Source organism: Rhinatrema bivittatum, chromosome 4 (genome assembly GCF_901001135.1).
Source record: "Rhinatrema bivittatum chromosome 4, aRhiBiv1.1, whole genome shotgun sequence".
In the NCBI taxonomy this organism is placed as follows: Eukaryota; Metazoa; Chordata; class Amphibia; order Gymnophiona; family Rhinatrematidae; genus Rhinatrema; species Rhinatrema bivittatum.
Window position 1 is genome coordinate 381,735,682 of NC_042618.1, and position 26,577 is coordinate 381,762,258.

The 26,577-nt window shown below is 45.6% G+C and overlaps 1 protein-coding gene across 1 annotated transcript in view; it reads right to left on the reverse strand.

Moving 5' to 3' along the window:
- The window catches only part of DNAH12 (dynein axonemal heavy chain 12), a 1,160,754-nt gene that overhangs the window by 102,660 nt on the left and 1,031,517 nt on the right, over positions 1-26,577 (reverse strand). The window contains 3 exon segments of the mRNA XM_029600929.1: positions 1,402-1,655; positions 12,738-12,888; positions 17,288-17,432. Coding sequence (XP_029456789.1) covers positions 1,402-1,655; positions 12,738-12,888; positions 17,288-17,432 — 550 coding nt within the window.

Consider the following 26,577-nt stretch of genomic DNA (forward strand, 5'->3'; position numbering starts at 1 on the left):
AGACCCCTTTTATTGTGACATAGATTGTTCTCCAGATTGTTAGATTGTATTTTCAAATCTATGCGCGTTATTTTCCATGAAAAATCTACCCTCACAAAAGCAGTTGCAAAAATCTGCAGGTATTTTGTAGTCAAGGCAAGTTTCAAAGGGAAAGTACTTGCTTACATTTTGTTTAAAGTTTTATGAAAAGTGAGATGGTATAAAGCATCTGCAGACTTTGGAGCAAAGAGGATAGTTTGGAAAATTGTCTACCAACAGCTTAGTTGGAATTTATACATGCCATAAGCAGTTACCTATATATGTGTAAATTGCCTGTATGCTCTTAAGTAGATTTTCAACTGCCTAAAAATATGTGCATAGCACACAAATCTGGTTACATAAGAATGAGGAATTTCGGGGGCATGTGTATTTATCCAAATAACTTACATTTTCAAAAGTTATGCAATTAAGCAGCATGAGGCTGACATTTAAAAAAGCTGAGTCCCTAAATTTAGGCACCTAAAGTTAGATTCCTATTTTCAGTAAAATATAGGGCCCTAAATTTTTCACCGAAAATTCCTCTAAATTTAGGACTTAAAACTTAAAACTTCCTAAATTATTAATTTCCCTAAATGTAGACACCAAGGTAGATGTCTAGTGCTGAAAGCATCTAACTTTATTTTTTTCCCTGCCCTACTCCATCTCTGTACTCACATATTTTTAGGGCTCCTAAATACAGGGATCTAGTGAAACTAGGAGCTTAACTTTAGATGCTCAGCTAGGGTTACCAACTCACTTCAGGTTCGGCAAACAAGCTGATCTAATCTTGGTTTTGCCCCAGCGCATGCATGAAGTTGTAGTTCTGATTGTCTCACTGATTTCCCTTAGAACTACAAATCTATCCATTTATGCATGCATGCGTTGGGGCAAAACTAGTGGCTGAATTGGAAACCCTACACTCAGCCCAGTAAATTTTCAAAAGGATCAATTTAGGAGTCTAATGCCCAGTTAAGCCCTTACATCCTTTGAAAACTGACCTCCGTGCTGATAATGCACATAATTTCATACCCTATTTTTCAAAGGTAAAGTTATGTGCGCAAATCTAGCCAAATAGCCCAATATGCAAACTCAGTTTATGTGCATATCTTGTGTCTGAAAACTGAGTTATTTTGTGCATATTCAAAATTACATATATAACTTTCCAATTACTGGTAAGTGCCTTATTGAAAATTTACCCTATAATGTTTTTTATCCTTCTTGACTCCTCCTATAAGTATTAGAAAATACTGGTACTCAAAGGTATGTAACAACCAGTCAGCAGCAAGCAATAAACTGTGATAATTTTTACTATATAACATTTCATTCTAGATTAGTGGCCAGCATCATCACAAATGTATTTATGATCCCCTGGAAATCAATTACCTTAGGTGATGGATAACTAGTAAGCCAAAGTCTGAAATCTGGAGCACACCGATCAGTATTAAACTCTTCACAGATTTTCTCTAGGGTTGGCATCCAGGAAACAGCAAGATGACAGTTCTGCAGGCAAACCCAGGTTCCTTCTCTAATTCCATCTGTAATCATCCTTGATGCAATTGGCCCTTGTCCCTGGCCTAGAGAGATGGCTTGAAACTTATCTCCACTCATTTCTTTGTCATTAGCAAACTTCAATAGACCTTAAAAAATAAAAAACAGTTTTACAACCATAGGTTCATATTGCAAGTGGCATATCTTTAAAGCAGGAAAATATGGCTGTATTACTAGTTTCTCTCATAAAGGGCAGGGGTAATGAAAAAAATACAATATTAACAATGTTATGTCACCATGAACTATAATGCTATTGGGATTACACCTTATACACAATCAGGGGCAGGTTGCAGAAAAATATCAGCTTTGGGAATTTTTTCAAAATCGGCCCATGGGGTATCTGACTCACTCATGCACTTTGGGGAGGATTTTAAAAGGGTTACGTGCGTAAGTCTTAAAACCTCCCCTGCGCGCGCCAAGCCTATTTTGCATAGGCTTGGCGGCGCGCGCAAGCTCCGGTACGCGTGTATGTCCTGGGGCTTGCAAAAATGGGCATGGGCGGGGCCGCGGCCCGGGGCGTGGCGAGTGCCCCGACACAGCGGCCTGTGTCGGGGCCTGTTGCACCGGCGGACAACCGGCGTGCGCAAGTTACTCCTGCCAGAGGCAGGCGTAACTCAACAAAATAAGGTAGGGGGGGGATTTAGGTAGGGCTGGGGGGCGGGGAACAAAAAAAAAGTTCCCTCCAAGGCCGCTCAGATTTCGGAACACCTTGGAGGGAACGGGGAAAGCCATCGGGCCTCCCCTAGGGCTCGGGGCGCGCAAGGTGCACATGTGTGCACCCCCCTGCGTGCGCCGATCCCGGATTTTATAACATGCGTGTGGCAGCGTGCACATGTTATAAAATCGTGGGTACATTTGTGCGCGCCGGGTAGCATGCACAAATGTACCCCCCACGCGTAATTTTAAAAATCTGCCCCTTTATGTGTGGCACATTTTTCAACAGATCCTAAAAGCACACCAAGCGCATTGTTGAGGGGGTACCATCACATGACCTGGAGCCTGGTGGCAGAACTGAGACAAAAAAATCTTCAACATAAATTTCATGTTTTCCCTAAACAATTAAATAGATCACATCCTAGACCAGGGGTGAGCAAACTGAGCTATATCACACTTCCATCCATGCAACTGGTCAGGCTTCCCCATAAGTTTGGTTACAACTCTCATATGTATCCTGGATTCTTGATCTGGTTTTAGTCTTTTGCCAATCAGTTCTTGAACCAGTTGCCAAATAATGAGACAATCACACTACCAGCCAGTGGCTCAGACACACACAAACAGATAAAGGTATACAAACACAAAAGTATTCATTATTATGCTGCTGCTCATGTGCATATTCAGTAAATATCACCTTCTTAACATTATCGCATCATTATGTAAATGTTGATGCTTGTTGCCAGCCTTCCCAGGGCCAGTGCTAGCTATTTTGCCCCACCCTACCACGTCATTCAGTCTCTGCCTTGGGCCTACCAAAAAAGGCTCAGCGACTTCCAGCGACCTAAACTTTAAAAACCCCTCTACCCTCTGGGTCTTCACCCCCTCCCCCGGAATCCATTGCTGGTGCAAGAGTATTAGGTACGCTAGGCAAATCTTATACCCTTGAACCCCTGCCTCCTGTTCTCTCCATGTACACAATTTAAAATTATGCATTTACAATAACAGATTTTATATGAAAAAGAATATTCAAAATACAGTCTTCTGAGATTAAAAAAAAAAAAAATACCGCAAGTATTTGCAACCAGAAAACCCACAAAAAAAGACTCTTGCAATCCATATGGCATTAGGGCTACTGTAATGCGTAATGGGTGTGGACTTGACCTCAGAAAGCCATGAATAAATTATAATTAAAATATAATAAATTTCCCACACCAAAACACAGCACTAACTGCCAGCACTTAAAAATGTAACAACCATATTTATGAAAAGGCAACACTGCAAAAATTACACTAGGCCCTAAAATTGCACGTCAGACTCTATGCAGTACAACAATGGATAAACAGGGACGGAAACTTTAAAACAGCTGTGTGGGTGTACATGAACGTGCGTATGATGGTGTGTGCTCATGGACATGGCCATTTTATAACGTGTGCATATATATGCGTGCATCTTATAAAATCAGCTGGATGAGCGAAAATGTGCGCGCCATTTTTTTATGCATGTGCGCATGTGCCGCTTCTACTGCTTAAGTGGGGGGGAGGATTTTAATATACACGTGAGCTGACGCAATTACCAGTTCATTCCCCTTTGCACAATTACAGGATAGGCCTTCCTAACCCCCCCAGCTAACTAAAATCTCTTTACTCTACCTGCCCCTGTTGCAGTGCCCGGCCGCAGCAACCCTTGGCCTGTCTCCCCTACCTTCTCTTCTCACCGCGGCTCGGTGTGGTGCGGCCAGCCGCATGGCTGCTACAGAGTCCTCCTCCGTCAGTGGGGATATCTCCCTAGGTGCACACGCACGGGAAGTCCCGCCCTTTAAAGCGCGCGCCGGCGACCTATGCAAAATAGGTGCGCCGGCGCGCGAGTGCACTGCGCGCGTAAATCCGCGCGCAAGGCTTTTAAAATCTAGCCCTAAGGGGTAGATTTTCAAACTGCGCGATTTGGCGTACTTTTGCTGGCGCATCAGGCGCAAGCAAAAGTACGCAGGATTTTAGTAGATACGCGCGTATCCGCTAAAATCCTGGATCGGCGCGCGCAAGGCTATCAATTCCGTATAGCCAGCGCGCGCCGAGCCGCGCAGCCTACCCCTGTTCCCTCCGAGGCCGCTCCGAAATTGGAGCGGCCTTGGAGGGAACTTTCTTTTGCCCTCCCCTCACCTTCCCCTCCCTTCCCCTACCTAACCCACCCGCCCGGCCCTGTCCTAAACCCCCCCCTTACCTTTGTCGGGGGATTTACGCCTCCCGGAGGGAGACGTAAATCCCCGTGCGCCAGCGGCCGCTAGCGCGCCGGGACGCGACCTGGGGGCGGGTCCGGAGGGCGCGGCCACGCCCCCGACCGCCCCGGGCCGTAGCCACGCCCCCGGGCCCGCCCCCGTAATGCTCCCGACACACCCCGAAAACGCAGCGCAGTTCGGGCCCGCCCCCGACACGCCCCCGACACGCCCCCCTCAGAAAACCCCGGGACTACGCGAGTCCTGGGGCTCTGTGTGCGCCGGTAGGCCTATGTAAAATAGGCTCACCAGCGCGCAGGGCCCTGCTCGCCTAAATCCGCCCGGATTTGGGCGGATTTAGGCGAGCAGGGCTCTTAAAATCCGCCCCTAAGTGTTCTTGTATCCCTGGACATAATAGTCATAAAGAATGGCCTGGCGCTTAACATATGTTATTCCTCTATGTTTTTTCTTTCCAATTTCTTTTCCTGGTATGCTAAAAAAGCATTATATCCATAAAATAAAAATATATTTTTCTTATATTCTTCACTGTTCCTGAATTTAAAGGAATAAAATGAAGATTTTATAAAAAGATTTTTACCTACTAATAATTCCATTAAAAAATTATTAATATTGCAACATTTGTCAATATGATCATTTATATTATATTGATAATTGGAAAAAAAATCTTTAATATTATCTTCCCTTTGCTGAAAATACTGGATTATAAAATGCCTTCAGAATTGTTTAGACTATTTATGACCTTGCAAAGAGAGAGGAGATTCTATTTCCCAAACTGTTACTGCTATGTAAATGTTTAAGATCCATTCCAGTTTTCTATTAGCTTCTGAAGGTTTGTTTTATTTTTCAGTTCCCTACTTTTAGAAGATAGTAAATGTATTCATGTAGGTGGAAACATTGCCATTATAAATAGTCCTATTATATCTAAAAAGAAATACATTTTCTTTCTTTTTGAAAGAAACAGAAAGTAGCCCATCCTCAGGAATACACACAGTGTTGCAGATTCATGTATTTTTTCCCCACAAAAAAGTGCCCTTTGTGGTTTATTAAATTAGAAATTTTCATTTACCTGTTATTCCTAAATCTTTTTTTTAATTGATGCTTTATATAGTGAAACACTGTTTAGAAATCATTGTTCAATATTGTGGTCAGTTTCTATCATCACTAGACCTATTGGAGGCATATTTTCATATTTCAATCAGAAAAGATAATAAGAAATACCTTTGAGTCTGCATTATGGGGACACTTTCAGTTCAGAGCACTCCCATTTGGGTTAGCTACTGCTCCAAGAACAATCACCAAAAGTAATAGTGTTTGTTGTTGCAGCTTTTCTGATAAAAGAAGGGATCATGTTCATCCATATTTAGACAATTGGTTGATCAGAACCAAAATGTTTCAAGAGGGAATCAGAGTTACAAACAAAGTAGTACAATTCTTAGAAAGTTTAGGGTGGATCATCAATTTTGCAAAAAGCAAACTTCACTTAACCCAGTCTCTACAATATTTGGGTGCACAATTCAATACCAAGGAGGGCTATGTATATCTAAAATTGAAGCGCACAATCAAGGTTATTGAACAAATAAAAAAATTCTCATCACAAATAGCATCAAAGGCTTGAGACTATCTACTAGATAAGGGAGCCCTGACCGACGTGCCGCAAATGCGCAGTAGAGAGCAGTTCTACAGGAGCAGTGGTGGCGGCGGCGACATTGATGACGAGCAGGAGCGGGAGGAGCAGTAGCAGCGGCGACGACGAGCAGGAGCAGGAGGAGCAGTAGCGGCGGCGGAGCACGCGCGGGAGGGAGGGACAGCCCCCGTCTGCCGGTTGTGGATGAGCTGAAAGGGGAGGGGAATGAGAGAGGGGGAGTGAGCTGAGGGGAGGGGAGGAGAAGAGAGTGAAGGGGAGGGGGGTAGGGAGGAGAGATTGGAGGATGGGGGGGAGGAGGGGAGAGAGTGAGTGAGAGGGGAGGCAGGAGAGAGTGAGCTGAGGGGAGGGGGGCGTGGAGGAGAGAGTGAGGAGAGGGTGATCGGGGGGAGGATATTGGAGGAGAGAGGCGGGGGAAGGTGAGAGGGAGGGGAGAATAGAGGGGGAAGTGAAGGATGGCGGGTAGGCGACCTCGAGGGTGAGGTTGAGAGGGAGGGGAGGGAGAGGCGAGAGTGAGGTGAGGGGAGGGTGGAGGGGAGGGACTAGAGGGGAGGGAGGGAGGATAAGGGGGAGAGTGGGAAGGAAATGGACCCTGAAAAACTTTTTTTAAATGTAGCCCGTTGTTACGGGCTTAACGGCTAGTATTCAAATAATAGGAACAATGACAGTAACAATAGACTCAGTTCCATGGTCCAGAGCACACGAGACCTTTCAAAATCCCCTCTGTAATTTCTTCTTATAGAGGTACAATGAAAGAGATACAGTAGCATCCAGTCAAGATATTGTTCATTTCTGTGTTAGGTAAAGATATTACAACCACCATTCAGACTGATTGTTTCTCAATAGAATCTAAACTTAGTATTAAAGGCTCTAGTAGTCTAGTAGAACCTCCATTATTACCAGCAGCACGATAACTGGGCTGGCTCAACCTACGACGAACAATTCCGGGACAAAATGGAGAAAAATCGCTTTATGACATGGGGCACACAAGATGTCAATCTATGGATTAATCAGATGACACGCAAACCATTCGATAATCCAAGCAGATCAAGGATGACAAGGAGGACATCCTCACCCCGATTTCAGGCAAAGCACCAAGTGCGGAGTCAGGACAGCACTTGTTGGCGGTACAATAAGACAGGTTGCACCTTCCCAGACTGCAAGTACAAACACATATGCACAGAATGCGCCGCACCTCACCCCGCTATCAAAATGCCCGGAGGAAGCAGCATGCGGGGAGTAAGCCTAAAGCCAACACAGCTGCACAAATGTAAAAAAGCACCCTCGCCCATAAAACTTGCAGCCATGCAATCATGGTTGGACATCTATCCCAATCAACACAAGGCCCGCAAATTAAAAGAAGGTTTCACCCAGGGCTTCGTCATACCTTTTCAAGGAAATATAGAGGACACGCGCATAGACAACGCTCACTCGGCAGTGCGATACAGGGAGATTGTCCAAGACAAGCTGAATAACGAAATGGCACACGGAAGAATTGCTGGACCATTCCGGGCTGCACCTTTTCCGCAGATGTTCCTATCCCCGTTGGCGGTAATCCCAAAAAAAGAACTGGGGAAGTACCGATTGATTTTGAACCTTTCCTACCCCCGGGACATTCCGTCAACGATCACTTGCCAAAGGAAGAATGCACGGTGCAATACGCGTCATTCGATTCAGCGGTAGGGATGGTCCAAGCTTGCGGAATTGGGGCCCTGATGGCGAAAGCAGACATCGAATCCGCTTTCAGACTACTCCCTGTGCACCCAGCAAGCTTCCCGCTGCTGGGCTTCAAGTTCAATGACCGGTTCTACTTCGATAAATGCATGCCTATGGGCTGCTCCGTGTCTTGCGCTTACTTCGAGTTATTCAGCTCATTTCTACACTGGGTAATGGAGAAGCGCACAGCATCACGTAACATCATCCACTACTTAGACGACTTCCTATTCGTCGGACCCAGGGAATCAAATGCATGCGACAGCCAATTATTGGAATTCAAAAAAATGACTACCGAATTCGGAGTACCACTAGCACACGGCAAGACAGAGGGCCCCACAACGGTGATTTCCTTCCTCGGGATCGAAATCGACTCTAACTTGATGATAGCCAAGCTGCCAGAGGAAAAGGTTGAGAAGCTCCGGTTAATAATACAACAAGTACATACAGAAAAGAAGATAACTCTTCGGGTGGCCCAGTCCATACTGGGAACCCTAAACTTCGCATGCAGAATCATCCCGATGGGAAGAGTGTTCATGAGGAGACTTGCCGCAGCGACCGTAGGAATACAGCGGCCTCATCACTTCCTCCGGTTATCAAGCTCCATAAGGGCAGACTTCAGGATATGGAACTCATTCCTAACCAACTTCAACGGAATATCGGTATTGCAAGGCCCTCCCCTGTCCAATGTCGATTTACACATTCATACGGACGCATCAGGAGGATGGGGTTTCGGCACCATATGCAAAAATTTGTGGTGCGCAGAGAAGTGGCCGGAAGATTGGATAGCGAGCGGCCTCACGAGGAACATCACTTTTCTCGAACTCTTTCCAATCTGGGTGACGCTAGTGCTCTGGTGCGAAAGGATCAGAAATAAACACATAATATTCTGGACCGATAACAAGGCCGTCGTCCAGGTATTAAACGCACAATCGGCCAAGTGCCCTGCCGTAGTCACCTTATTAAGGGAAATCGTACTAGAAGCGTTGCAGAATAACATTACATTACGCGCTAAGCACGTGCCAGGTATAAACAACGGCGCAGCGGATTCCCTATCACGTGATAAGTTGCATTTGTTTTACAAGCAGGTACTGACAGCAGACAAAGTGGGAACAGAGATGCCGACACGCTTATGGAACATTGGTCGCCAAGTACGCAAGAGTTAATACGCAGATCCCTGGCAACATCCACGTGGAACGCATATCGCCGGGGATACAAAACTGTGGCCAAGTTCTTGAAGGAGAATGGATGGCAATCTGGACCCGTCAGCGGAGACATAATGGTTAACTTCATCGTGGCGTCCAAGGAGGTCGGCATCACACGAAATGCGGTGGCAAAAAGCATGGCGGGTTTCGCATTCTTCTCCAAAGTGCACGGGTGGGGCGATCCCACTAAGTCATTTCTCATCAAAAAGTTAATGTCAGGATGGGCCAGGCAAGCAGTCCCAACCAGGGATCACAGGCACCCCATTACACACAACATGTTGAGGACATTATTGAAACGGCTACCGGTCGCCTACTCCTCTCTGTTCGAGGTAGCGCTGTTCCGCCTAGCCTTCTCACTGGCTTTCTTCGGAGCATTCCGAATCAGCGAGTTAGTAGCTAACAACAAGAAAGACAATGGAGGGAGCGGTATAAGGCGAGATAGCGTGCAATACACTCCAGAAAAAATAATAATCACCAGACCAAGATCAAAAACGGACCAAGAAGGGCGAGGAACATCGCTGTCGCTTTCAGCAGTACCAAAGTGCACAACCTGCCCATTACGCAATTTAGAAAACTATATGAGGATACGGCCGAAGGGCGGAACGCACCTAATGATACATGAGGATTGTTCCCCACTCACCAGGTTCCAATTCACCGCGGTATTAAGAGCAGCAGTCGTGGAGATGGAATTGGACCCAAAAAAGGTTCACCTCTCATTCCTTCAGGATCGGCGCCGCTACAAGCGCGGCGCAAGCAGGGTTACAAACCGAAGCCATCAAAAAAATTGGCCGGTGGAAATCTAGCGCTGTCAATTTATACGTCCGCCTTGACTAGGTGGGGACAGAAAACAAACCGTGATATTGCCTCATTAACATGTATTGTCGATTGTTTCTTGCAGAAGAGCAGCAAGGAACAAATACGGCATGGATTATCGGGCATTCATACATCCGATGGGCGGCAAAGCGAGCTCGCAACCGACCTTACGGAATACACTTGGGCATGGCATTAAGGAATTGGCGTATCGAATGGATAGGGTCGCCAGGCATGCATTGGGAGCAATTGCTGCCGCTCATACAGCACCGGAAGCAAGTGTGGGCGCCGCCCGACATTATCATCCTACATCTGGGAGGCAACGATTTAAGTACAGTAACTGGTATACAATTGATTCGATGGGTCAAATCTGACATAGCAAAAATAATGGAATTATACCCAAGGGCGGTTGTATGCTGGTCAGACATTATTCCCAGGCCAAAATTCAAGGATTCCAAATTATGGGGCCGCGGGAGAAAAAAGGTGAACAGGCAAATCGGGGCGTGGATACAAAAAGTTGGGGAAAAACAGATAAAGCATACGTGGGCAGACGAGATGTCCCCGGGGTTGTTCCGGACGGATAAGGTACACTTATCCGACATCGGATACGACATATTCAATGTCACCTTACAGGACGCCATAGAGGAGCTAGCAAAGTAAAACGGTCACAGCTTAATATTTTATGGGGGACACGAGGCAAGGGTTTCCCTACCTCGTGTTTTGGCGGGTACCCGGGCCGGTTGGGCAAGAATCGGAAAAGGGTGCTGGTGTCACCACGTAAGGGCACGTAGCCGGTGGCGCCGGAAGGCGTAAAGTGATGGCCCCCTTGCTAGGAGCACGGCGGGGGGCGGACTGAGACAGGCTGCCTTGCTCGGTTACGGAGGCGGGCAGCGAGATTTACAAGCCACCGGCCCGGGTTATCCAGGAGAGTTATTTTGTATGTTTAAAATAAAAGCTGTGGCCATTTATCTACCAAAGAATGCGTCAGACTGAGTTAATAATGGGAGGACCGCTGTTAACGAGAAATTCTGAGGTTGAGTGGTAAATGCCGGGACGAGGGTAGTAGGAGCCAGTGGGCGTTGCAACGTTAAAATATTTTCTTGTTCATGTTTTTGAAATCACCAGAATGCCAACACCTCTGCCACTTCACCCATACATCTGCAGTTCACCCTAGACCCTCTAGCACTTCATCCTGAACCCCCACTAGTTCAGCTAGATCTCCCACCCAAAACCTACAGAAAATAGACAAGTACGATATCAACTGTACTAGATAATTAGCAGGTGTAAAACTGTGTGAATAAGTTAGATAATTTATATGTGAATATCTCTTACAAAATAGCAATTTCCACGTATACCTCTTGACCTTGTCCTGGAAAACCCCACACCACCCCTTTTTTGCACCAGTAAACATGCACACATAATTGAAAGTACACGCATACTTTTGATGCTTATAAAATAGTATGTAAGCAAATAGAGGCTATTTATGGGTGTATATACTAATTTTCATGTGTAACCTCTTTGAAAATGTACTCAGTAATTTGTACAATCAAAACTATGCATATTATTCCAAGGGAAAATGACATGCAGAGAAAGCAGGTGCAAACACTGCATGTAAGTTTTAAGGGGCAATAATCAAAGCAAAAGTATGTGTGCACTAGGGATGTGCAGAGCAAAATTTTATGTTCATATTTTTTATGTCCGAAAGGGGGTCCCACTTGCGGCCAATATGGACATAAAAAAAATCCAATGAGTTGGGTATATGTACATATGTGCAAAAAAAAAATTTAAACCCCCTCACCCTCCTTAATCCCCCCCCCAGACTTACCACAACTCCCTGGTGATCGAGCGAGGAGTGAGGACGTCATTTCTGCAATCCTTGGCGAGAAGCATGTGACGTCGGTGGCACGTCGAGTGACGCGGCGTCACGTGATTCCCGGCTCGTTCGCGCCGGACGGCTCGTTCGGCCCAAAAAGAACTTTTGGCCAGCTTGGGGGGGCCTCCTGACCCCCTCAAGCTGGCCAAAAGTTCTTTTTGGGCCGAACGAGCCGTCTGGCGCGAACCTTGCCGGGAATCACGTGACGTCGCGTCTGAGTGACGCGGCGCCACGTGATTCCCGGCGAGTTTGCGCCGGACGGCTCGTTCGGCCCAAAAAGAACTTTTGGCCAGCTTGGGGGGGTCAGGAGGCCCCCCCCAAGCTGGCCAAAAGTTCTTTTTGGGCCGAACGAGCCGTCCGGCGCGAACGAGCCGGGAATCACGTGACGCCGGCGTCACTCGACGTGCCGCCGATGTCACATGCTTCTCGCCAAGGATTGCAGAAATGGCGTCCTCACTCCTCGCTCCATCACCAGGGAGTTGTGGTAAGTCGGGGGGGGGATTAAGGAGGGTGAGGGGGTTTATATTTTTATTTTGGCTCAACAATCGCGATTTCCAACATATCGAACATATCTATGTTCGATATGTGGGAAATCCGATCGTTTATGTCGAATCAATTTTTTAAGTAAAAAAAAAATATGAGTTGCGTTTTACTAATGCGGTCAATCCGAATGCACACCCCTAGTGTGCACTTTTCCTTTGATTACTCCTGCAAACCCCACTGGTAAAAGTACCTGCAGTTTGCACCAATATGGGTAGTTTTGATTTTTGATCCCAGATTTTGACCTGATTAAGGGAGTATAGTTTTCACAAGCCAGTCAAGAAATGAATTAAACTAATCCAATAAAAATGTTATTACCTACTAAACTTTTTTGTTGACCTTTATTTCCACACATTCAAATGGACTAACACTGTAAAAACACTATCGAGAATTGTGCAAGCAAATTGAGTTGTAAGCTTTTTGTACTTTTTTTGTCTTTCTTTGGCGAAAAACTTAAATCAGTTCCTTAGAAAAATTTATATCTTGCCCTGTGTAGTAACTTACTGGCCATGGGATCTGCTCCTGGAGACAGCACAAAGATAAGCGGGATTGTGGCATTTGAATCCAAATAACTTTTTGTCAGATCAAATGGTGGAGGTTCCACAAACTTCTTCCCCAGTTTATCAGTTACATAGTTAGTTATAGCTGGGCTGATCTGCATAGACAACACAAGATTTAGGATATAAATTCACACATATATATATATATATATATGATTTACTTAAAATTCCAGCTAGTTAAAGCCATGTTGCAATCGACACAAATTATTTATAAATATTTTATAAAATCAAGACTAACAGACAATTTCAGATCTATATTACTGGATTATATCTGAAAAAAACATGGAATACACATACACATACATACAGGCTAATTCTAAAATGAGCACGTTTGTGCCCATACAGGCATTTATTGGTGAGTGAGCGGAGATACGCTTGAATTTTAAATCATGTGCACATTTGCAATACGTCTATCACACATTTATTTATTTATTTATTTATTTATTTACGATTTTTTTTTCATTTCAAAAAGAGATATCACATTGGTTTACAATAAGGTACAATAGGTAATTCACTAAAAGGGCTTACAATCTAAAATTTTTGTACCTGAGGCACATAAGTATGCTCCTAATTTTAAGAGGTTACTCGAGCAAACTTACTGCGCATATCTTCCATAGGACTTTGCTGGCTTTTACGTGCATATATAAGTGGGTTTTTTAAACAAGCTCGCGAGAGGGACATTTCCAGTTTTTCCAAATAATCTACCAGTTTGCCTAATCTCGAGGCCATCCAGACCTCTCTAATTCTTCATCCTGCATGCTTCCCAGTTGACCCAAATCCCTTACCCTGTCATGTAAGCTATAAAAAGCAAAATCTGCAGATGTGCTCCTCATTAGAAGCAGCAGTAAAGTTACATGGCTATCAAGCTGACGTGTGATGCAGCCTCCGGTTTTAAAATATAGAGTTACACGCATAACTGTTGGCTCCGCCTTGGAACACCCATGATCCCCTCGTGCATCCCCCCCCCTTTTTTTTTTTTGCATGCACCCATATATATGCGTATAAATCAGCTTTTAAAATTTGCATTGCTCGCATGTGGGCCACATACGTGCGTATGTGGGCATTTTAGCATGAGCAACACTTTTAAAATCGACCCTATATTATCTATCCTCAGATGACAAATAACACAGTTTAGAAAAATCTCTTATTCTCCTGGCTTTGGGCATAAAAGGCTTTTAAAATTCACCTATACACACGTATATATGCATGTTATAAAATAGCCTGACTGTGCGCACATGTGCATGCAATTGTAAGTGGACTTGTGCCTATGTGCGCAAATGCCACGTCTATCATGTAAGTGAGGGGATTTTAAAAGGCATGTATGCCAACGCCATTACCAGTTTTACCAATTCATTCCCAATTCACCCAGGTAAGGAATAGAACTTCCAAACCCCCCTAGTTTATTAGCTTCTCTTCTCCCCTGTTAGCCCTGACCCTTAAAATCTTGCCGACTTGTACATTTGTCTTTATTACTTGCACATCATCCATAGTAGAAGTAAAGTTACGTGGCAGGGGACCTGGTGCATGCTTGTGCGCATAAGTATTTACATGCAGATTTCAATGTGAAATCCAGGAACACCCATGCCCTGCTCATATCATGCCCATTCCCTGCCCCTTTTTTGGAACGTTTCATTTGTGTGTATAGCGGCAAGTTTGCATGTACACAGGCGGCTTTGAAAATCTGCTCAGTGCACACTGGCCCAACTTGTGCATATATATCCCAGTTTAGGTGCTCACTGGGCTTTTAAAATTCACCTTTAAGGCTTTTGTCTTAATCTGGATTTCATGCAGTGGCGTAGCCACGGGTGGGCAGCTGCCCACCAAATTTGGACTCAGGCCCACCCAACTGGCACTGGAACTGCAATTGCATTGGAATTGCATCGCGAGATCCAATCCCCGCGACGGCGAAAAGGAGGACCCATGCCCAGTGCGCCATTCGTGCATTTGCATGGCACACATGGGGAAGCAGCCCTGCAGCCATATGGCCCACCAATCTTCTTGTTTAGGTGGGGGAGCGGAAGTGCCACACACAGCTTCCGCTTCTTCCCCTCCCCCCCAAGTAGGAAGATCGGTGAGCCGTATGGCCCAAAGATAGCAGGAGGCCGGTGGCATCAGCAGAGGCCAACTGATCTTCCTGCTGGGGGAAGCGGAACCGGAAGCTGTGCATGGGCTTGTGTGTATGTGTGTATGATAATGGGTGTGTAGGAATGAGAATGGGAGTTTGAATGTGTGTATGCGTGGGTGAGAATAGAAGCCTGGGTTTGTGTGTTGGTGAGAATAGAAGCCTGGGTTTCTTTGTGGGTGAGAATGGCAGCTTGAATGTGTGTATGTGTGGGTAAGAATGGGAGTCTGGGTTTTTGTATGGGTGAGAATGGAAGCTTGAATATGTGGGTAAGAATAGGTGCTTAAATTTGTGTATGTGTGGGTAAGAATGGAAGCCTGGGTTTGTGTATGGGTGAGAATAGAAGCCTGGGTTTGTGTGTGGGTGAGAATGGCAGCTTGAATGTGTGTATATATGGGTGAGAATGGGAGCCTGGGTTTGTGTATGGGAGAGAATGGAAGCTTGAATATGTGGGTAAGAACAGGTGCTTAAATGTGTGTATTTGTGGCTGAGAATGGGAGTCTGGGTGTGTGTATGGGTGAAAATGGGAGCCTGGGTGTGTGTGTGGGTGATATGGGAGCTTGAATGTGTATATGTGTGGGTAGAATAGAAGCCTGTGTTTGTGGGTGAGAATGGAAGCTTGAATATGTGGGTGAGAATGGGTGCTTGAATGTGTATATGTGTGGGTGAGAATGGGAGCATAGGTTTGTGGGTGAGATTGCAGTATATGGCATTATTTATTAATAAGAAAACAACTAGTAGATCTGCATGCCTACAGACCACCCATATTAACCTTGTGCTCACCCAAAAAATCAATTCTGGCTACGCCACTGATTTCATGAACAACAAATTTAAAGTAAACACAACTATATTTGTAATACTATATATGGCTTAATAACAGAATATATTTCATCCAGGAAAGACATTAAACATACTTCAAATTTTCATAAATAAAAAGTACCTTAAATATTTTGCCTGTTAATAAGCACAATAAAGTCAGTCTTAAAAATTTGTTCTTTTGGGGCCAAACCAATGTTTCAGTGGTAGTACTGCAAACTAACTTTCAAGAATTCCAGATTTAACTCCTGAACCCACTTTCTGCTCCTGGGGTAGGCTGAAGCTGGACTGGGACTAGTGCAGAGGCAGTATTCACAGAACCTAATGGAAGAGAGAGGCCCAACACAACAGCGATATCTAGCGACCAGACTCTGGGTGCTTGCATTTCAGGTTTCACAGGAAGTAGGAGCATATAGGCCCTGGCAGATGATTGTTTTTGTGATGACTGGGCCAGACTGGGGGGTGGGGTGGGGAACCCAAGTACTAGAAAATGCTAGGAATTATGCAAATACATTGCTAGGAAAGGAAAATAAAATAAAACAGAGAATATCATAATGCCTATGTATCACTCCATGGTGTGATTGTGTGCAATTCTGGTCACTGTATCTCAAAAAAGATATAGCAGAATTAGAAAAGGTACAGAGAAGGGTGACCAAAATGATAAAGGGGATAGAATGATTCTCTTATAATAAAAGGCTAAAGACATTAGGGCTCTTCAGTTTGGAGATATGGCTGAGTGGACTTATGATAGAGGTCTATAAAATAATGAGTGGAGTGGAAAGGGTAAACAAAAATTATTTGCTTACTCTTTCAAAAAGTACAAAGACTAGGGGACATTATATGAAGGTGCTAGGTAATACATTAAAAAAATAGAAGAAAATATTTTTTCACTCAATACATAACTAAGCTCTGGAATTTGTTGTCAGAGGATGTGGTAAAAGCTGTTAGTAGTGTAGCTGGGTTTAAAAAAAGGTTTGGACAAGTTCCTGGAGTAAAAGTCCATAAAACATTATTAAGATGGACATGAGGAAATCCACTGCTTATCCCTGGGATAATCAGCATGGAATCTATCAACCTTTTAGTATTCTGCCAGGTACCTATAACCTGGATTGGCCACTGTTGAAAATGGGATACTGGGCTTGATGGACCTTTGGTCTGACCCAGTATGACATATCTTATGTTCTCATGTATCTCAACAAGACTGTAAACTCCATAGAGAAGGGACTCTCTCTTTTATATATCTGTGGAGTACTGTGTATGCCTAGTACTACTATAGAAATGTTAAGCAGTAGTAGTAGTAGTAGTAAGTAGTTCAGAATGAAGGCTCAAGGTACCATAAACCCAGTAGAGCTTGGCTCATAATGAAGAGGAAGACCAGTGAAGCAAGAAGAAACTAGCAGGTTAAAGAAACAAAGAAATCCATTACCATTTTTACTGAAATACAGATTTAATTACAATTTAATACAGTTTTGCTGTAATAACATTATTTCCAAGGTAAATTAATTAACAGCTAATTGCTTATGCAATTTACAAACCTTTTCATTTTCTTTTCTTACCTTGTCAGGTCTCAGGGACCGAATGATTATCATCTTCTGCAGCTCATTTAGTTTTTCATCCATTGGTTTTGGCAAAGGCATCCCATATGGCTCTTTACTATCATAGATGTTGCGCCACTCATTTGCATTTGCACAGAAATGTTCCCTAGTTGAAACAATTTTATTTTTATATCTAAATGTACAGAAGGTATATATCTAAAAACTGCACTTACATATCGGCATTAGATGTCTAATACATTTTCAAACATCCCTAGTTGTGTGTGTAGATTATCGTACACATTTACAGGCCGATGCAATATCATGTGCGTAAAAACGTGCATCTAAATTGGGCAAATGTTTTTTTCAGTGTGAGCACATCCATCTCTCTTGGGCACGATACAATATATTAATGAGCTGCCATGCTAAGAGACATGCTAGGTAAAACTTGTGCGACCCTAGCGCTCAAGCATTGGACACACAGGCATCATGGTAGTGCCCAGCAGCTGACCTAGCCAGAGCTCCCTCCCAACCCCCAGCAGGGCTGTTTCCGACTGGTCCTTTTCACTGACACTTGTTAGTGAAAGGATCAATCCCCTTTCAGATCAGCATTCTGAAAGGGGGTAGGAAAACTGGTTCTTACCTGCTAATTTTTGTTAATGTAGTACCATGGATCAGTCCAGACTCCTGGGTTTATGCATCTCTGCCAGCAGATGGAGACAGAGAAAGTTTAACTGACACTGCTTCATAATCCCTGGTGCCACCTGCAGTTCCTCAGTATTGCACTGTACCCAAGCCAAAAAAAAAAACACTGGTAAAAACTTGTCAGAAAAATAGCCAACCAGCTTAAAACCTATTAGAACATCACAAAAAATATCGGACAGTACTGGAAGCAACCAGAGTCGAGCATGCAACTCTCCCCCCAGAATGGACAGGCGCTGGACTGATCTGTGGTACTACAGGAACGAAAATTAGCAGGTAAGAACCAATTTTCCTTTCCCTGTACATACCCAGATCAGTCCAGACTCCTGGGATGTACCAAAGCTGCCTAGACATGATGGGACCTGGAGAGTCCTGCTCGCAAAACACTCTTGCCGAAAGAGTGAGCCTCCGGATCCTGGATGCCTATGTGATAATGTCTTGAAAAAGTATGCAGCGATTTCCAAATTGCCGCCCTACAAATTTCCTGTGGCGACACCAACTGAGCCTCCACCCACAAGGCTGCTTGCGACAGAGTATAATGAGCCCTTAAACCCTCAGGCAACTGACGGCCCTTGAGAATATAGACTGACCCAATAGCCTCCATAAGCTACCTCGCAATGGTAGCCTTCGAAGCCTGGGTACCTTTCTTTGTACCACTCCACAAAACAAACAGGTGATCGGATCTCTGAAAGTCATTCATCACCTTGAGATACCTCATTAAGGCCCTCCGGATGTCCAAACATCTGAGTTCTCGTGCATGAGGAATAGAAGCATCCAAATCTGGAAAAGCTGGAAGCTCCACCATCTGATTAACATGAAAGGACAAGACCACCTTGGGAAGGAAAGAGGGAACCATCCGCAATGACTTGACAGAATCTGAAATCTGAAGGAATGGATCGCGACAAGATAAAGCCTGCAACTCTGATATTCTCCTTGCCGAACAAATGGCTACCAGGAAAACAACCTTTAAGGTCAAATATTTAAGAGTCGCCCTACAAAGAGGCTCAAAAGGTGGCTCACACAAAACTCGAAGGACAAGATTAAGATTCCAAGATGGACAGACCCTCTGCACCGGAGGGCACAAATTCTTAACCCCGCGAAGAAATCTGACAACATCAGGATGAGAGGACAAAGTTCCCCCGTCAGTTGACCCATGTAAAGAAGTGAGAGCCATACCTGAACTCAGAGAGAGTTAAAGGCTAAGCCCTAGCTCAAACCATCTTGAAGGAAGGATAAAATCTGAGACACTGAAGCATGTAACGCTTGAACCCCTTTAGCTACACACCATGCCTCAAAAACCTTCTAGACCTGGACGTATGACAACGATGTAGACGTCTGCCTAGCATGCGGCAGGGTAGTAATAACCAGTTTGGGGTACCCCCTGATTCTCAAACGTTGCCTCTCAAAAGCCAAGCCGCTAGACAGAAGCGATCTGCTTGATTGGAAAATATGGGACCCTGATGAAGCAGGTGAGGAAGATGACTGAACCGTATTGGACTGTCCACTGCCAAGATAACAAGATCCGCAAACCACAGTCAACGCGGCCACTCTGGAGCTACCAATATGACGTCCCCTGGATATCTCTCTATCCGGTGCAAGATCTTCCCCACCAGAGGCCATGGGGGAAATACGTAAAGTAGAGCTCCCTGAGGCCAAGGAACCACTAGAGCGTTGACTCCCTTGGCTCCGATTTCTTGTCTGCGGTTGAAAAAGCGCGGCACCTTTACATTGTGGTGAGTCGCCATCAAATCGACATGTGGGCAACCCCATCTCTTGTGAATGAGCTGCATCGCCGACTCTGACAATTCCCATTCGCCTGGATCTAGAAGACTGCGACTTAGAAAATCCGCCTGGACATTTTTGCTTCCCGCGATGTGAGAGGCCACTATCTGGGCCAAGAGTGCTTCCACCCAGAGAATTAACTCCTGAGCCTCCTGGGCTACCATTCAACTCTTGGTTCCGCCCTGTCGATTGATATAGGCCTGACTGAGCAACCTTGAACCATCAGCAGAAAAGCCAGCAACGCTAATTGCACTGCCCTGGTTTCCAAGCGATTGATAGACCAGGAGTGCTCCTCCATCGACCAAGTACCCTGAGCCGAGTGACGCTGACAAACTGCACCCCAACCGGAGAGCCTGGCATCGGTAATGATAATGATCTAATTCGGTACCTCCAGGTCGACCCCCGGAAGTAGGTGAGAGGTTTGGAGCCGCCAAGAAAGACTGTCCAGAATGGGGCGAAATGTGCCCTCCTTTTTGGAACCACAAAATAAACGGAATACCGATCGGTGCCCTGTTCCTCTGGGGGACTGGCACCATGGCTCCTAAACCCCGCAACCTGTCCAAGGTCTCCCAAACTACGTGCCATTTTTCCACTGAACCACAGGGGGAGACCAAAAAGAGGTCGTGGACAGAATGGGTAAAATCTAAAGCGTAACCATCTCTTATGACCGAGAGGGCCCACTAATTGTAGAAAAGAGCTAGATGCCCCCCTAAAAAAGGAACAATGGAGTGGGCTGGCCTCACCTCATTAGGAGGCTTTTGCCCCTAGAGCCCCACTCCCATGGAGGCTCTAAAGGAACGACAAGCTCCCCGAAAAGTCTGCGCCCAAGACTGACCATGGCCCACAAACTGCTTCTGCAAGGCTGTCGCACCCTCATATGACGAGGCCTTCTGCCTTCCTGGAAACAGCAATGGAAAGGACTGCTTGGACTTAGGCTTATCCTCTGGCAACTTGTGGACCTTATTGTCCCTCGATTGTTTTATTAATTGTTTGAGATCCTCTCCAAACAAGAGACAGCCTTTAAAAGGCAGAGAACCCAACTGGGATTTGGACGAAACATCCACAGACCAGTGATACAACCACAGAAGTTTCTGGGCCGACACCGCAGAGGCCATAAGCTGAGAAGAGGTCTGCACCAAGACATACAAGGCATCTGCTATGTAAGCTACTGTCACCTCCAAGCTTTCTGCGCAACCATCATCCATGCTGGGGTTAGCCTGATCTCCCTGTAACTGCTGCACCCAAAGCAAACATGCCTGTTGCATGAAGCTGGAGCAAATAGCCGCCCGAAGGCTCAAAGCAGAGGACCTCAAAGATCCGCTTGAGATGAACCTCCAGCTTATAGTCGCGGACATCCTTTAAAGCTGCAGCCCCTGTACCGGAATAGTTGTCTTCTTGGTGACTGCTGACACCGCGGCGTCCACTTTTGGCATAGCGAAAAGCTCCAAAGTCTATTCGGGTAAAGAATAAAGCTTCAACATAGCTCGACCCACCCTCAAACCAGCATCTGGAGAATTCCACTCCTGATCCACCATCCTCTGCATGGACCTATGGTAGGGAAAAGCCGAGGGAGGACCACAAGTCCCTTCCAGCACCGGGTCTGCCCCATCCAGGTTCAAATCTGAATGAGGGAGCTTCAACTTGAGCTCCCCAAGGACCTGCAGAATCAAGGGGGCCAATTCGTCACGTCGAAACAAGCGAAGAATTTTGGGATCATCCCGTCGGACACTGGCATATTGGTCACATCGTCTCCCATATCTGGATCATCAGCATCTGGATCGCCCACATCCGAGTCATCCGCAACGTGATCAGGGGCTGGGGTCCTTGACAAGAGGAGCCCGGGATCCCCGGGAGTCTCCGAGGACCATCCGTAATCCTCCAAATCCCCCTCTGACTGTGGTGGCCCCAACAGATGATGAACCCCGGAGGCCAAACTACCCTGAGATAGAGCAGGGCCAGACCTAGAAGCCTGAACGGCCGAGGACGAAGGAGGAGGGGCCAGTCCCACCTGCTGAAGTCCATACCTTCCTGCTGCGCCAAGTAGGCACAGTGGAGCAGTAAAATAAACTCAGGAGAAAAACCATGGGAAGCCGACCCCATAGGCCTGCAGCCCCTGACTGAGGCAAAAACCGAGGGCAGCACCTCATCCCCTCTCCCCTGCCCCCCTAGAGGGCCCAGATGAACTGGGGAAAGTCGCAGGGGGAGTCCTCTGTCCCCCCCCTGATAGTGCTGATAAGTCTGCTGGGGAACCTAAAATGGCTGCCGTTCTCATGTTAGCTGAGGTTGAAGGCCCGACGTGAGAAACACTGTCCCTGGCCGCGATAACATGAGTAGCAGAGGTAGACTCCTCATGCCGATGTTTCATGGGGGGAGGAGGCAGAGAAGGACCTTCACTGCTGGAGACGCACGCCGAAAAGGGAGAGACAGCTAAGGCATGCAGGGACCGCACCATACGTGCGGCAGGCCCAGCCCCGGAACCATGAGCACACGGACAGAACGGAGCCCCTCGCGAGCACCAAAGTCACCCCCCAAAAACGCCACTCTGACAACGAAGAGGCCGCCCACAGAGCCTAGAGAGTCCTACTGCTCAGCTCCAGCTTCTTCCTGCACAAACCGGCACTTTGTTTTTTTGTTTTTTTTTTTTAACTTTGCTACCAGAGCAGGGCCTCTGCTCTCCTAAGGCTGAGGGGAACTGTCCAGCATCAGCTCAGCCTGAAAGAAAGGAGAGAGAGAGCCCTAACAAAAAAAAATGCAGCTGACCAGAGCTCAAAGCCACCTAGGAGGCCTCGTGAAGGGGAGGGATCTGGACCACCAGATTTGCACCCCATGGATGAAAGCTGGAGTGAGTGCACAAAAAGTCACTGACCTGCAGCTCATTCACCTTAACCAAACAGGGAAGGGTTCCCCCAGGGAACCTGACCCTTGGGAAAAAGGCTCCTTAGAAAAAGAAAAGGCAAAAATCAAAAAAAGACCAAAAAACTGCCAGAAACTGCAGGTGTATGCACCAGCCACCATCTGCTACAGACAGACAAATACTTTCTCTGTCTCCATCAGCTGGCAGGGATCCATAAACCCAGGAGTCTGAACTGATCCGGGTACGTACAGGGAATGGTCCTTTCACTGACGTATGACAGTGAATAGACCAATCAGAAGTGTGATGAAGTGGTACCTTACCTCTGTGAGTCACTGGAGATACCAAGCACTGCGCAAGCCCACTACCCCGGGCTGGCTGGAGGGTAGTGCTCACCTTTCCGTTTTAGCAACAGGGCGGCCACCGAGCTGACCACCCCGCCAGACACCGCACAGAGAAATTCTTTTTTTCAAGACTTTTTATTTTTGCATGATGATGCTTTCTGTGATTCCTCCTACTTAGTATCACGACAATACTAATAGGAGAAACCACAGAAAGCAGGATTTTTGTTTTAGTGGTTGAGTCCTTGAGTGCGGCATGCCTTAACACCAACTCCCGAGCTGGCGTAAAACTTGCCACATTACAATAAGCGCGTTAGCCGCCCAGGAAGTTTTTAAATCACAGGGTAATAGCTAATAGCCTCATCTACATGCAATTTAATTGTGTTGAGCGCAATTAGCTACGTGCTGGTCTGGACAAGCATTTTGGATGCACTAATCCCCATATTGCATTGGGAGTTATTTTAGCATGTCCAAAACGTGCATCCAATCGTGTACTAAGTGGTGTACTAGCCTGAGCGCCTGGTATTGCATCGGACTGCTAGGCAATAATTTTCAAATCCATTTATGCACATAAAGCATTATAAAATTGCATTGCAGGTGAGATTTACATGCACACTTTTGATTTTTAAAAGTCTATGCATAAATTAACCCATACAAGTTGTGTCCTACAAACAAGTCGTAACATTGTGTGGGTGAGTTTGTGTGTTATATTGGATAATTTTGAAAGCGGCTTTCAAAACTAGCGTGGGCATACATGTTATATATATGACCCACAATGTTATGAAATTACTCTCTTAATTTTAGACAGCCATTTAGGTGGGGTGCCCAGGAGCATATACAGATGTAATTTTCAACACATTGGGAGGACAATTTTCAAATAGCCCACTGTAATAGGAAACTATGTAGTTAATTTCAATGCACATATTTTATGTAAATTGTCAAAAAGATAGAACCTAATAAAAGTAGAAAAAAATCAAAATTAAGAGGCTAATATAGTAACATAGTAATGATGGCAGAAAAAGACCAAATGGTTCATCCAGACTGTCCAGTAAGCTTCTTATGTTAGTAACTGCTGCTCCGTGCAGATTACCCATATGCTTTTGTTATGGGTAGAAACTGCCACTCCCTGTAGGTTACTCCCAAGCCTTATGTTATGGGTAGTAATATTAAAAATCAAAACTAAGCAACTATCAAATCCATAATAAAACTACTGCTAGCAACATACTGTATATTAAGCTGTCAAATGTTGTCACATAAAACAGTGCAAAAGACCCAGAAATGTGCAAAAATTCTAAAATGTAAGTATTTTGAGCTACCCTTTATGCTAAACGAATACTTTGCAAAAGTAGGCTTCACAATAAAGAAAGATTCTGTCTTACCTGTTAATTTCCTTTCCTTACTTCTGCAACACAAGCAGGAACAGATGGGTTTGTCCTCTTATCCAGCCATTGGAGACAGAGTTCTATATATATTTTAAATGACATCACTAGCATATATGTCACTAACAGAACTGGAAACCACATTACTTCTTTTTAAGAGACAAAAAAACAAATCTGTATCTCTAAAACTTCTGACCTCAAGGCAATAAATATAATTTTTACATAACTTACCATAAGGAAAAAACTAAAATAAGTATTAAAAATTCCTAGGTGGGTTTTCTGACTGGTGTCGCACAAGTAAGGGAAAGAAAATTAACAGGTAAGACATAATTTCTCCTTGCTTTGCCTTCTGTTCCACCAGATAGCAAATGTTGCTTACCTGTAACAGGTGTTCTCACAGGACAGCAGGATGTTAGTCCTCACATATGAGTGACATTACAGGATGGAACCCAATCATGGAACACTTTTGTCAAAGTTTCCAGAACTCTGACTGGCCCCTACTGGGCATGCCCAGCATGGCACTAACTCTGCAGCCAGCAGGGGTCCCCCTTCAGTCTTGTTTAAAAGCTACAGGCAGTGCCGAAAAATAAAATAAGAAAACGTTACAAACCCAACACTGCGGGGCGGCGGGCGGGTTTCGTGAGGACTAACATCCTGCTGTCCTGTGAGAACACCTGTTACAGGTAAGCAACATTTGCTTTCTCACAGGACAAGCAGGATGGTAGCCCTCACATATGGGGTGAGTACTGAGCTGAGGATGTCCGAGAAATGCACCAAATGTATCCAGGTGTGCAAGGCACTAGGACTGGGATAAAATTTGGCCGAGGGCATCCTGAACCCTAACGGGTAGGTGGAAGCGTGTTGGTACGTCACGTTGTAAATAGGTTATGAAGGACAGACTGGCCGAAGATGGAATCTTGTCTTCCGGCTTTGTCCAAGCAATAGTGGGCTGCAAAGTGTGGAAAGAACTCCAGGTGGCAGCCCTGCAAATGTCAGGAAGCGGCACCGATCGTAGGTGTGCTACTGAAGTCGCCATGGCCCTCACAGAGTGTGCTTTAACACAGTCTTGAAATGGAATGCCCGCTTCCTGATAGCAAAAGGATATGCAATCCGCCAACCAGGAGGAGAGAGTCTGCTTACCCACAGGCTTCCCTAACTTGTTAGGGTGGAAAGAGACAAACAATTGAGTGCTTTCCCTGTGGGCAGCTGTACGGTCTAGGTAGAATGCTAGAGCCCGTTTACAGTCAAGGGCATGCAGAGCCTGTTCTCTTGGATTGGAATGGGGTCTGGGAAAGAAGGTAGGTAGTATAATGAATTGATTAATGTGAAACTCCGATACTACATTAGGCAAGAACTTAGGGTGAGTGCAGAGTACCTCCCGGTCCTGCAGAAGTTTAGTGAAAGGCGGATAGGTAACTAGGGCCTGTAATTCACTAACTCTGCGAGCTGAAGTGATTGCCAGAAGGAAAATCACTTTCCATGTGAGATTACAGGAGTGAAGAGGCTCGAATGGTGGTTTCATGAGCCAACCCAAAACCAGGTTGAGGTCCCAAGAAAGGGCCGGAGGACGCAGTGGAGGCTTGAGGTGAAGCAAGCCTTTCAGAAAACATGTTACAAGGGGTTGTACTGATATAGGAACATCCCCGACACCTTTATGGAAGGCGGCTACCGCACTGATATGCATTCTGATGGAAGAAGTTTTTAGACCTGACTCTGATAAGTGCCAGAGATAGTCCAAAAACTTCGTGACTAGACAGGTAAAGGGGTCAAGGGACTGGGAAGAGCACCATGACGTGAACCTGTTCCATTTGTAAGAGTAAGATTTTCTCGTGGAAGACTTCCGTGAAGCAATCAAGACACGGGAAACTGGTTCAGAAAGGTTAAGTGGCTGAAGGATTAACCTTTCAACATCCATGCCGTCAGGGACAAGGCGTGAAGGTTGGGGTGGCGGAGGTACCCGTCATTTTGAGTGATCAGAAGCAGGTCCTTTCCCAAGGGAATGTGCCTGCGAATGGAGAGATCCTGCAGTATTGGAAACCACACTTGGTGTGGCCAGTGAGGTGCTATCAGGATCATAGGTCCCTTATCCTGATGTAACTTCACGAGAGTCTTCGAGAGAAGAGGAAGTGGAGGGAATGCATAGAGTAGACCGGTTGCCCACGAGAGGGAGAATGCGTCTCTGGGCTGAGAGTGTTTGCTGCGAATGAGAGAGCAGAAGTTCTCTACTTTGCGGTTTTGAGGAGACGGAAAGAGGTCTAG